We start from the raw sequence: 12,259 nt of genomic DNA on the forward strand, positions 1-12,259 counted from the left end.
TAAGGCAGTAGCAGTACAGGTGAACATCGTCTGAAATTCATTCCTATAGCTTTTCCATCACATACTGACTACATAAACACTCAATCATGGACTTACAACTAATATTGCACTTTCCATTACATATAATTTCACATGCAATGATTTTTTCAGATTAGAAAATGAGACTCGGCCTTGCAGGTCTACATGAAGAGAGATATACCTAACAAGAAGAGTTCTGATGCCTGATTCTGTTTCCCTTGGAGAAAGTCCCTCGTGAAGGACTTTTTTCCGAGATCTCATTAAGGCAAGCTACTGACTGCAATGATTATGAAAAAAATCAGACTTTTGGAAAAGTATTGCTAAAACCAACTCTACCTTCATACTTTTTGTAAGAATGTTAAACTCTTTAATCGATTACGAAAGGAATGTCAATCCGACAAATTTCTGGGTATAATTTCATTTTAAAAAGATCAACTGTTCAGCGTCCTGTTCTACAAGGGCATTATGAAATGGTATTTGTTGAACCTTTTTGAATTTCAGCAATAAGGTTCGATTACATCTGCACAGTTTGCCATTTTACCTTTTCCCGACTTTGTTGAAGAAATGTAATGAAGTAGTTCGTTAGCAAAGAGAGTACAGCAAAATTAACTGGCTCCAAATGTACACAATACATCGGTAGCTCTAGGAACCTTGGGCCATAATCAATGCTCCCATCATTGAAAACAAATCATATTTTCCAATATCGATGTAAAAGTAGGCTTAGAAAGGAAAATCTTCGAAAGGAGGTGCCTAAACCCATAATAAAGGCATGACTGGAAGCAGAGAAGGCAGTGAGACGGGAGAGGAAAGAGTCGGGAGAAGATCAGGAGTGCGATGGACAGAAGGCGATTTGAGTACAATGTAAATGAGCGAGACAAGCTGCTTTTCTCTTAAGGGGCATGTAGGTCCAAAGGCAAAAGTGAATCTCTACCCACCTTTTAGTTTTTAATGTCATAGAGGGAGACCTCCATCTGGAGCTGTCAGGGTGATGGGTTAGAGGGCACATCACCATTCTGAAGGTGAAAGATTGCTCTCTGGGGCTTCCAACGGCTTGCAAGTCTCATGCATAGTGGTGAGGAGGACACAATATGACCAGAAGAGATTCCATATAATAAGTTTGAACATTCCTATTGACAAATTCATCTTGGTTCATAATCATCCATTATTGTGAAGCACCACATCCTAAACTATGTGCCTCATTTTGGAGAGGCAGGTGTTTCTATATGACAACAACATTTAGTGCCCAATGGGCTAAGAATTGTCAGTAGCTCGTCATGCACAATAGAAAACAGTAGGATTTACATTTTCAAAATGTATTCTTGCAAATTCTTGCGCACATTCAAACACCTCGAGCCAATTTAGTTGTCATGTGTACACATTTTGATAGTATGCATCCCACCCATTTAGTAATGGTGCTATTTAAAATACAAATTAAAAACTAATTTACTAAAATTATTCATCAACCTTTGTGAGTCTGTTAAAAAATGAATTGATAACATTTTTATATCAGTTTTTATTGCATATTCTAGCAGCCTGGTTGTAAAGAAAGCTCTCTTCAAGAAGCACATTACAAAATCGATATTAGCCATTCTATAGTGCAAATCATGATCGTCCTGTCTCTTGTACTGTCAATAGCAGATGTCATTATGTGATTACTTAAATCACTAGTGCTTCTTTTACTCCCCTTGAAATGATGAGATGTTGAGCTGGCCTTGGTGTGATTCAGTTGCGTGAGATGTCTGCAGTGGGTCCTAAATCCACTAAACTATCTTACCATTTTGCATTATTCTGCACGGAAACTAGATCTCTGCACTGTGCCAGCTAATGTACCAGCTAATAGGACTTTTCATCCAGCACCCTTATAAAACACATCAGTGGCACGCAGGCTCACTGGAGCTTTGTAAAGGGTTGGTATAAGGCCTTCCAGTGAAATATAAAAATTGGTTATGTGTTAGATTTAGGCAAAATTTGTGAATTTTCTTTTACGTGAAATTTGCCAAGGTTCCCAAAATTCCTCATCATATTATTCCACATACTTTTCAGCCATGGGTCTGGTTCATACAGAAAGTGTCTCCTTTGAGAGCCATTTTGTACTTGAACGTATCTCACATGGCCGACCTTGTTGTGCAAAGTATACCCTTCGGATAAAAAATTTCCTTGAGATGCTGGTAAAGCAGATTTCTTATTGTATTGTGTAATCTTCAGAAATTTGGTGATAGCTCACGAAAACATTACCCGGTTTCACACAATCATATATTTATATTTACTTATATTTAACTGACTGCCCTAGATACAATTACATAGCTATGGGTAGTGCTATTTTTAAAAGGTTTTGTAAGTAAATCTACAGAATACAGGATAGTCACCATGCCACAACAAGGTAGGGGTCCAGTCCCCTGCCCTTCCTTGTTCTATTCCCCCTTCCTCTCCATGCGGCCAATTTAACTCCTTTTTTCTTCCCACATAGTCTGCGTTCTACTTTCTTCTAACACATTCACTTATCCATGATCCATGTATTTGTATTTTTTCATTGTAATTCCTTTATTTCTAATAATCCTTCCTTCCTTGCCAACAGCAGCCTCATTTCTCCCCTCTTCCTGTACGTTTCTTTTCTTCTTTGCTTGTAACCTCCTAATACCCTTGTCCATTAAATTATTTTCCCTTTCTCCTGTCACCTTCCCTTCCACGCTGCCTTCTCCCTTTATTTCTTTCATGGTCCTTCCCCCTCCTCCCTTTTTCCATCCTACTATCCCTTCTGTGCTCCTACTGAAATAGCATCTCTTTCGCCTTCCATTTGGTCAGATTTCATACACAGCTGTGAGATCAGCGGAGTGTGTGGCCCAACCCCATACTATGCTGTGTGTACAGTCCCCCCTGCAGTTGTTCTGGATTCTTTAGAAGAACTGGCCATCAAGAGTCTCCAAGGGCATTTGTCACTTGCAAGGAGAGCCAGCAGCAGTACTCCCTTGTAGGTCTTCCTGCCAATAAACCGCTTTTAGGCCACATGCAAAGTGAAAGACATCATTTCACTTGCCTTCTTCCTTGTCTCCTACCCTCTCTTTCTATTACAACATTCTAACTTTCCCCATCATGCCTTCCTTCCTTCCTAATTTCCTTACTCATTCCTTGATTTCTTTCTTCCATCATTTAATCATTCTTTCCTTCTCTCCTTTCAAACTCTTCTCCTTCCTTATTTTCTTCCTCCTTTCTGTCCTTGTTTAATTCTTTCTTTCTTTTCCCCTCTTTCTCATGCGTTTATATCATTCACACCCTCTTCTCCCTCTCCCTGACAACTACACTCCATTCTCCCTCTCTATTCTCAACCTTTTCGTTTTGTTTATTGCTTCCCTAATTCTTAATTTTCCTCTTTTCTGGTTTTCTAGTCATGACCCTGCTTTCCATACTCCTTTTCATATATTTTTCCCGCCTCAGTCGTTCTTTCTAATTTTTACTTCTTTTTTCTATCGATATACTTTGATCTGCCTGCAGATTGTTTCTCTCTTCTTTTACTTTGTCATTTATTAGCTAAATTTTTCCAGCTAATCAAGTTCTCCGTCATTTTTTTACCTCCAGTTGCAGTTAGAAATGTTATGCACTGTGCTACCAGGTTTATAAGGGTCCATAATAGCTGCAGCACTTCTGGGTAGAATGCACTTTGAAAGCTATTGAAACGATTGCTTGCGATCCAGTAAGTCTTGTGTGTTTTTTGTTTTCTCTTTCCAGTCCTTCGAGCTCAGCTCCTTGCCATGGAAAAATCGGGCGAGTGGTGGCAGTTCACAGCCACTGTCCTGACAGTGTACCGCCAACGCAGGGTGCCAATCAGACGGGGTGACCAGCCACTCTGGGTCCCCGAGCAGGACCTAGCCTGCGACTGCCTGCGGGTCCAGGTGGGCCGATCCTACCTGATCATCGGGAATGATGAAGAATCCCCAGATCCCGCCCGACTGGTGTTGGACAAGAACAGCATGGCCTTGCCTTGGCGTGACGTGTGGGCTTACAAACTTCGGCGCTTTCAGCAGCAGAGTCGGCGCGGGAAGTGCAAGGCGGTCTGACAGACTTTGGCAGGGTCTGAAGATGAGCCACACTTTGACTATCATTGACGCAGAAAAGTAGTTCAAGATGGAGGTGTTCCTATCTAGATAAGAGCCAACCTTTTCTTGCTGAAACTCGCTTGGTCTTCCAGGAGGTTGGACCACGCAGGACACTTTTTCGATGAACTGCCTAGAGTGAATGAACATTTAGGATTCCCAGTTCTTCTTGAACGGATCCTGTTTCTTCCCATCCTAGTGTGAATGGATTGTAAAGGTTCTCAGCTCACACCATTGATTTGTGACCTGCAACGAGTGATTGGACGTTAGAGCGGCTCCAGTGCCTTTGGATCTCATTATCCAGCCTTATCCTGGATCAACTAAATTATCTCTCCCTTTATCCCCATCCCTCCTGGTTGGCCTCTGCTCCTCACACTGCTTCAAGCTGACAAGTGTTCTTTGGTGACACCACAGTGCCAGGCTGTGCCTAGATCAGATTCAGACTGTGTGCAGGCAAAATCATTTGCAACCTGTTTCAATTCTCCTCTCCATACGGACCCCCCACTTCCCTTCAGTTTCATTTCCAGGCACCACAGGAAACACACTCCTAGGACCTCCATTACACCTTGCTCTTGGCAGCACTGACAGACCTATAGTGATCATGGGTAGCTTGCTGCCAGGCCGTTTCCCCAAAAGACAGGAGACTAGGTTATAGTAAATCACATGTTACGAGCTCCTGACATGCCTCTAACTCTGCTTCAGTCTTAGAGTTCTTGCAAAGGTGATGGCCTGTGAGGAACCTCACAATCTGTATAAAAACTTACTGCACTCCGTTTTTTTGTCCCTTCACTTCAAAGTGGTGGTTACCATGGACCATCAAGTCTTCCATAGCGTACCCAGTTCCACCACCATAACACACATTGAATCAATCACACAAAAGCAGCATGTTATACACCAGTGTACTACTGATAATCCAAATCAAACAACCGAAAATCAGACTCCATTGCTGCTAGGCGATTCTAATGTGAAAACGTGTGCTAGATCATAACATAACATAACATAACATAACATAACATAACATAACATATCGTCACTGAATGAGCCAGGGTCACAGAAAAGTAATAGGATTCTGTACTCCAAAGCCCCTCAATGGTAGTTGGTAACAATCCTCTCGCTCACCACCATACCACCTGATTCTTTGCGACTCTATGCTCTTACTAGCTGCTTTAACGAATACCAGCAAGCCTTAGGTACTCCTCAAGGGATGCTCTTCCACTTCCTGTTTGGGGGCAGAGACGCTTGTGCAAGAGAACACTTCTAGTCAGGGGAGAAGCTCCCTCTGTCAGGAGCTGTGTTGTTTCGCTGTGCCTTTGAATATGAACCAGATGCGGCAGCGGTTGTCTTTCAGAGCTAATGATGCATGCTGTACTGTTTCAGTGTTTGATAACGAAAGTACAAAAAGTAATAAAACCATATTTTCGTCTCTCTCTCTCTTGCTCGTTCCTCGTTCATTAGCTGGGGCATGTTTTTAACGCATTTACAGAATGGACTATGATGTTGATTAAGGGGTCAAAACCATGCCATAAACTGAGGAAAAAACATGCAAAAGGTCAGGCTTTCTCTTTTTAGGGTCGAGCCTGCATCGCATGTGATTGCGCATGCGTATCACTTGCAAGACACGTTAGTAATTAGAAAAGGGCTCAGAGCCCTGTCCATGTCACTTCAGTGTCTTTCACTGGTTCGTGGGCTTGCCTTTTAAAATCTGCTTCCTTTTATTATTGGAAGGCGTGCATACGTCATGCCTTTTCTGGTGGTTAGCCCTACTCGAGCGCAGCGACGAAGTACTGAAAACATACAAGGCTCGCTGTTTTCTGTCCGGTTTGTGGACTACTTTTTATCTTTTTTCACAGCGCGATCTCGCTTGGCAGAAGTCGAGCGGTTTGCATGACATCGACCCTGTTGCATAGTTAATTGCACTTTTGCTGGTTATGTAGATAATTGCACTTTTGCTGATAGGTTTCACTACGAGTGAACTGTAGCAGCACCATTGCGCTTTTTTTTCCATTTAATGTGGCAAGAAAAATCCGGTTGGGAGTTTACAACTGCTAATAGCTCTAACTCGGAGAAATGCGAGACCCGTTGCATTGCAAATGCTTGTTTGTATATGGTACTGTTTCACATTGTTCTCATTTTTTTTTTTTTTACACCTAATGCCTACGGGGGAAAATTGACTTTCCCAGGTTTACACAATTTGGTCTAGTGAAGAAGGCAGAATTAGAAGTCAGTCTGCCAGGGCCTGTGTTGGACGACTGAGCCACTAGACTAGAACTCCTTTCTTGGCTAGATTACTGGGAAAAATATATCCAATATGTGTAGGAATGTTGCACTACCACGCTGGTGTGGTGTGCCTACGTTCTGCTATTCCTATATCGCAGCATTGTGATACAGGTCGGTGTTGTTGAGATTCTACGGAAGGTGGCAATTGTATACTTATGGTCAGTATACACTGGCTTTCTCTCGTTCCTCTTGAACCATGATTTCTAACTTTCTGTCAAGGCTGTTCACTGAAAGTCCAGGGGTAGCGGAAGTGACATCACAAGTCAGTTGACTTTTACTTTAACTTGCACAGACGTGCTCACACTTACATACACAATCACAAATACTACGCTCGCTCTCACATAAACACACTCTCACGTGCACACATGCACGCAACATACATTTAAAAGTATTTTTTACTTACCTGTGCTGCCATAGAGGGTCATATTCCAGCTGTGTTACATTTTTATTACACTGGTAATGAACTATATATTATTCAGAATTACTGTAACTTAAAAAAATGACAAAAGCAAGGAGGTTGGAGCACTAACCGATTTTCAGAAGGACGAGCTGCTCCTTGTGTTCCTGGTGCTGAATTTCCACCTCTGAGACCAAGGGTCGCAAATGAAGTGCCAAGGGATACAAGGGGCAAGCCAGGGGTTGCAGCCACGACTTCTGGTGACCCTAAATGACGTCCAAGGTTTTGATTTAACTGTCACTCATCCTCCTTCTGCCTCCTTCCCTCTTTGGTTGTCCTGCCCTCACCTGCCACCCTCTCCCACCTCATCTCCGCTTTCCCTCTTGCTGTAGGTCAGTCGGGTGCAGAAGACTTCATACCTATGATGCACTATGTCCCTAACTGCTGAAACAGTAACATGTTCAGGAAGACATCTTTATCCTTAAGGTTCCTCATTTCTGTCCACTTCTTTCTTCTCAATTGGTTCTCATTTCCAGCAGTGGCAGCTGGCAACTACGGACAGTGGTGGAGCGGGCAAATGGGTGGTGGGTGGGTGCATGCATGCGTGCTACATGTCAGGCACCTCTATTAGATATACGTGCTACATGTAAGGCGGCAACACCTATATTATATATTCCAAAATAAATAAATTATAAAGTAAATAGTCACTTACCTTGCTTGCTGCTGCTGCACAAGACGTCCTCCTCTCTCCGGTCCCGCACAGTCTTCTCCTCTCGTCCCAAGCTCCAGCGTGGGCCCCAGCCAACTCCCCTAACCAATCCTGGTGCAGCTCTCATACTGGTAGCCAGCATGAGAAAAGCACCAGGTTTGGAGGGAGTCGGCTCTCGCAGTGCTTCTCAGGGCCTTGGAGGCCTGTGCTTGCTCTCAAACTAGCTGTCTAAGACAGCTGTGTTAGAGAGGTTTAAAGTGCACATGTATGTCTGGCTGGCCATGGCAAGACAGCCGGACAAAGTGACATGCACACTTTAAACATAAGTGCCCAGCCCTCCAGTTCTCCCTGCTGCTGCCACTGAGCAGCAGTGGCCCCACCCCGTCCTGACACTCGATTCAGGATGGGGTGAGTGAAAAATAAAATGGTAATAAATTAACTTTATTACCATTTTATGTTTCATCTCTGGGGCTTTTCTGTGGGCATTTTAGTTAATAGACGATGCTCCTCTGCCCGAATGGAGAAGTCGCTGCTGATTTCCAGGTTCTCCTATCCACCTGCTCCCTTCCAGCCACCCTTTGGTATAAAGTGCTATCCAAATAAATACCTTTATGCGCAAAGCCTTGAAAAGTCATAATTTTTTGTAAAAATTTACTTTGCCATAGAGAAGGTTTGCTGTATTCGACGCATCGCCTTGAATGTCCCGCTGAAGATGGAGAGAACTTCAGACTAAACAAATGTGTGCTTCCTTTGGCACTCTAGACCTGAGTGATAGTAGGGAATCACAATAGCCACTGCTCTACATCAGTGTACCTTTCATTCCCACCTTTCACAAGTCCTACACTGGGACTTCCAGCAAGGGGGAATTAGATGCATGCACAACAACAATATGTGGTGCCAGATATGCACATTGCAACTCTGCCAGAGTTTAAAAAATATTTTCAATAAGTTGAGTTTTGTAAAACTTTACAACTCATTTCATGCACATTAAAAGTCTATTGACATTTTAGTGTGCCAATGTGAACAATCTAGGATCAGTGCATGATAGTGTCCCAAATACCCAAAGAAATCACATATGAATATTAAAAGATAACATTCTAATGTAAACAAAACAAATGCCTTCCGAATACAGTAGAGGGCTTTTGCTATGTGTAGAATTCCTGTAGATGTACTGCTTTAATTCTTGTAGAGGTCCTGCTCTGTCATATATAGATCTATAAAGTTAACATAAGGATATTCACAATAATATGCGAAATCCACAGGATACACTAATGTGCTACACTGTGCCAATGAATCTCGTATACAAACACTACGATTCCTATAGGATTACTGCAATGCAATTTCCCAATACAAAGTATTTCCATTTGAGTGTGACATAGCAATTGCCCAGTACACATTAGATTACTGCATTACTGTTTGCAATTTAGCATAATTGTGCATGAAGCCACTGCCATCATGGAATTAGAGTGCTCCAATTGCACAATGCTGCTTAGAACAAATACAATATCATAAACTATATGCACACCAACAGTTCACATTACGATTCTACAGCATCTAACTACTCAGAAGTACATTAAAGCAGAGGCTGGCTATGGTCATTGAAGTGGGCACGTTGGATAGAGTCGTTCTGGATTAAGGAGGCTCTGAATTGCTAGTTTGACTGTGATAAAATAATTTATTCTTCTGGATTGCTTCTGGAGCCCTCCAGACAAGTTTCAAGAACATATACATGCCTTGTAGAGATGCAGGGCTCTGATTCGAGCCACTCCCATGGTGTACAAATCTAAAATAAATTATTTGGTTTCCATAATGATCATTTGCTGCCCTTTGGTTACATTTGCACGTATCTGCAGTTGAAGAATGCCCATCCATAACATCTTTACCACTCGCCCACAATGTCCTACCAATACATCTGATTATGGTTTTAACATTCTTACCTCATGGTCAATTAAAAGCCCTCTACTGTGTTTGGCATGCATCCCTAAGATCGATTTAAGAATATCCTAATAGTTTTAGCCATTTTTCCAGCAAATAGCAATTCAGTCCTCCCCATATTATTTACAGGACCAGTTATCAAGACCAGACAGGATAAAGGTTCTCCCAGCTGCCTTTATAACTCACTTCCCAAGAACGAATGAAAGAATCTCCTTGCTGCCTTTGTCACCCCACAGTCCCAAGGTCGATCAATGAATGCCTGCCTTGTCTTTGACATTCTTTCCTAAAAAATAATGAATAACCTGCTTATTTTCTTTGAAGCTGATTGAAAGGATCAGTTGAAGAATGTTGTTATTGGCTTTGCACTCGATCCAAAATGTTGTTTGATAAATTTGCTAAGTTTCATTGCCACTTCCTTTCTAATATTGTTCAAGGAAACTCTCAATCACTGAGGTTTTTGCAGCAACTAACAGTGAACAATATAGAAATTAAGGCCCTCATTATGTCATCGGCAGCCTTTTCCCAAGACCGCCGATGCCATGCGCGGCAGAAGACCGCCAGTGCTGGCGGTCCTCCGCCCGCCATAATATGGACACTGCCGAATATCCGCCACAATTAGGGTAGAAATCCGGCAGTAGCCATTCTGGCGGGCGAGGTGCCTGGGAGGTGCTACCACCTGCACCACCCCGCCAGAAGGACAACGCCAGCCGTATTATGGCCATTCATATGGCCTGGTAGTGTCCTGCTGGCAGGGCACTGCTGGCGGTAGCAGCGCCACTTCCCGTTCCCAGTCGGATGATCTCCTCGAAGAAGGTAAGTCGGGCTTCAATCAGGGGAGGGGGTTGAGGGTGGGGGTTGTTGTGTATGAATGTGTGTGTGCTCTGATGATGAAATGCTTTAGCAAGCCTGGAGCTGCTGCTAAAGCAGCTCCTTACTTGCTGAAGCAATGGCACCGCAAGGAAAGTCTTAAGGCTTCCCCCACGGTGCCATATAGCCCGTAAGGGCATTCTGCAACATATAAAAAAAAAGAAAAGAATTAATATGGAGAAACCACAAGTGAAGGGCTTCATCGCGGTCCCAGATAGCCCATAAAGGGCTAAACAAAAAAGAAAAACCAATAGCTCAGTGTGAAGGTCGCTAGACCTTCTCACTGAGCATTCAGGGTGTGAGTCCAGCCAGACTTGCTTCCCTCTTTAGTTTTTAAAAATGACAGATACATTTTTTATTTCAAATTGTAGAGAAATAACTCATTCTAAGTATATCATACATCAAAGCCTAAAAAAACTCCCTCTCTCCCTCTCATTTTCTTTCTCTCTCTCTCTCTCTCTGACTCTCTTTCAATCAATTTCTCACACTCACACACCCACTCAGACACTTATGCACCCACACACAGACCCACTAAGAAACTTGTGCACCCACTCAGAGGCTCACTCAGACCCTCCTGCACCCACTGACAGCTCCAGTCAGACCCTCACGCACCCTCTCACAGACCCACTCAGACAGTTACACACCCACTCACAGACCTACTCATACTGTCACACAACCACTCACAGACACCCTCATGCAATCACAGACCTGCACACTCACTGACACACCCACTAAAGCATTAATGTACGCACTCTTACGCCCAGACAGACAGTCTCGCAGCTACTCTCACCCCCAGATACATCCTCTCACACCTATTCTCACACCCAGAGAGGCCGAGCCACCTCCCGTCGCCCACAGACAAAGGGCTGTGCACACCACGGGGTTGGGTGGTTAGGGAGGGTTGGGTGTAAGGTCTGGCTGCAGCCCAGGTCTTGTGGGCAACCCTCACCATGCACAGCCGAAGGCCCTTCATGGCGGTGGTTGGATTAACGTATAGTAATAAAAATTACTATACGTTAAAAAATCTTTTGAAATTCACTGAAAAAAACAAAGGTTACAGGGAGGTTGTAGTTAGGAAATAATTCTTTTTTTAAAAACATAGAAATTCACTTAAAAAGACAAAGGTTAAAGGGAATTTATATTAGGCTTACATGTTAAACATACAAAACCATAGAAATTCATCAGTTATAGTTAGAGTTACCTCAAGTAACTATAACTCGTGCTCTAAGTTATATATAATGAAAAACTGTGCGGCCCCCCCGCCATGCACATTTTTTCGTCACACATTTTAGTGCAAATATTGCATTGATATATCAATGATGCTATCAAAGATGTCATGAGTGCCATAATTTGTGGGGTCATTAACAGTGCATAGGGAGGGTGCAATTTATAGTTACCTTAGGGCACGAGTTATAGTTACTTGAGGTAGCTCTAACTATAACTGGTAAATTTCTTTGGTTTCATACACTTAAAATGTAAGCTTAACTATAACGTCCCAGTAACCTATATGTATGTGTGTATATATATATATATATATATATATATATATATATAAAGTGCACTACACAACTGTTACCTGGATGAGCTGGATGAGGTACAGTAGGATGGCTTGCAGAAGGGAGAGAATAGGACTAAAGAAAGCCAGCTGCTGGGCTCCCATAGTTCAATTACTCTAATCAATTGCCTTGAGCTCATGAGAAGTCCAGGATGATCACTCCCTAGTAAGTGGAGGTTGATTGCGAGGATGATATTAGATGTACACTGATGACTTAAGTATGACAGGCTGTTGATGTGAGGAGACTGCTTCATTGAATTAGAAAGGAAATTGTTTTTCATCATAAAGAAGATGAGTTATAGTAGGTGAAAATGTTTGTCAAAGGAGTTCAGACGGACAAGATTGATATGAATCATTATTTTAATGGAGGTGTATACGTTTATTTCCTTGGCTGGATTAGCACTTTTTAAAAC

The 12,259-nt window shown here is 42.6% G+C and overlaps 1 protein-coding gene across 1 annotated transcript in view; it reads left to right on the top strand.

Moving 5' to 3' along the window:
* Positions 1 to 5,533, top strand: part of NTN5 (netrin 5) — a 237,998-nt gene extending 232,465 nt beyond the window's left edge. Inside the window, exon 7 of the mRNA XM_069200632.1 lies at positions 3,742 to 5,533. Coding sequence (XP_069056733.1) covers positions 3,742 to 4,070 — 329 coding nt within the window. The 3' untranslated portion in view covers positions 4,071 to 5,533. The remainder of the gene's footprint in view (positions 1 to 3,741) is intronic.
* Positions 5,534 to 12,259: the final 6,726 nt, after the last annotated feature.

The sequence above is a fragment of the Pleurodeles waltl genome, chromosome 7 (genome assembly GCF_031143425.1).
Source record: "Pleurodeles waltl isolate 20211129_DDA chromosome 7, aPleWal1.hap1.20221129, whole genome shotgun sequence".
NCBI lineage: Eukaryota > Metazoa > Chordata > Amphibia > Caudata > Salamandridae > Pleurodeles > Pleurodeles waltl.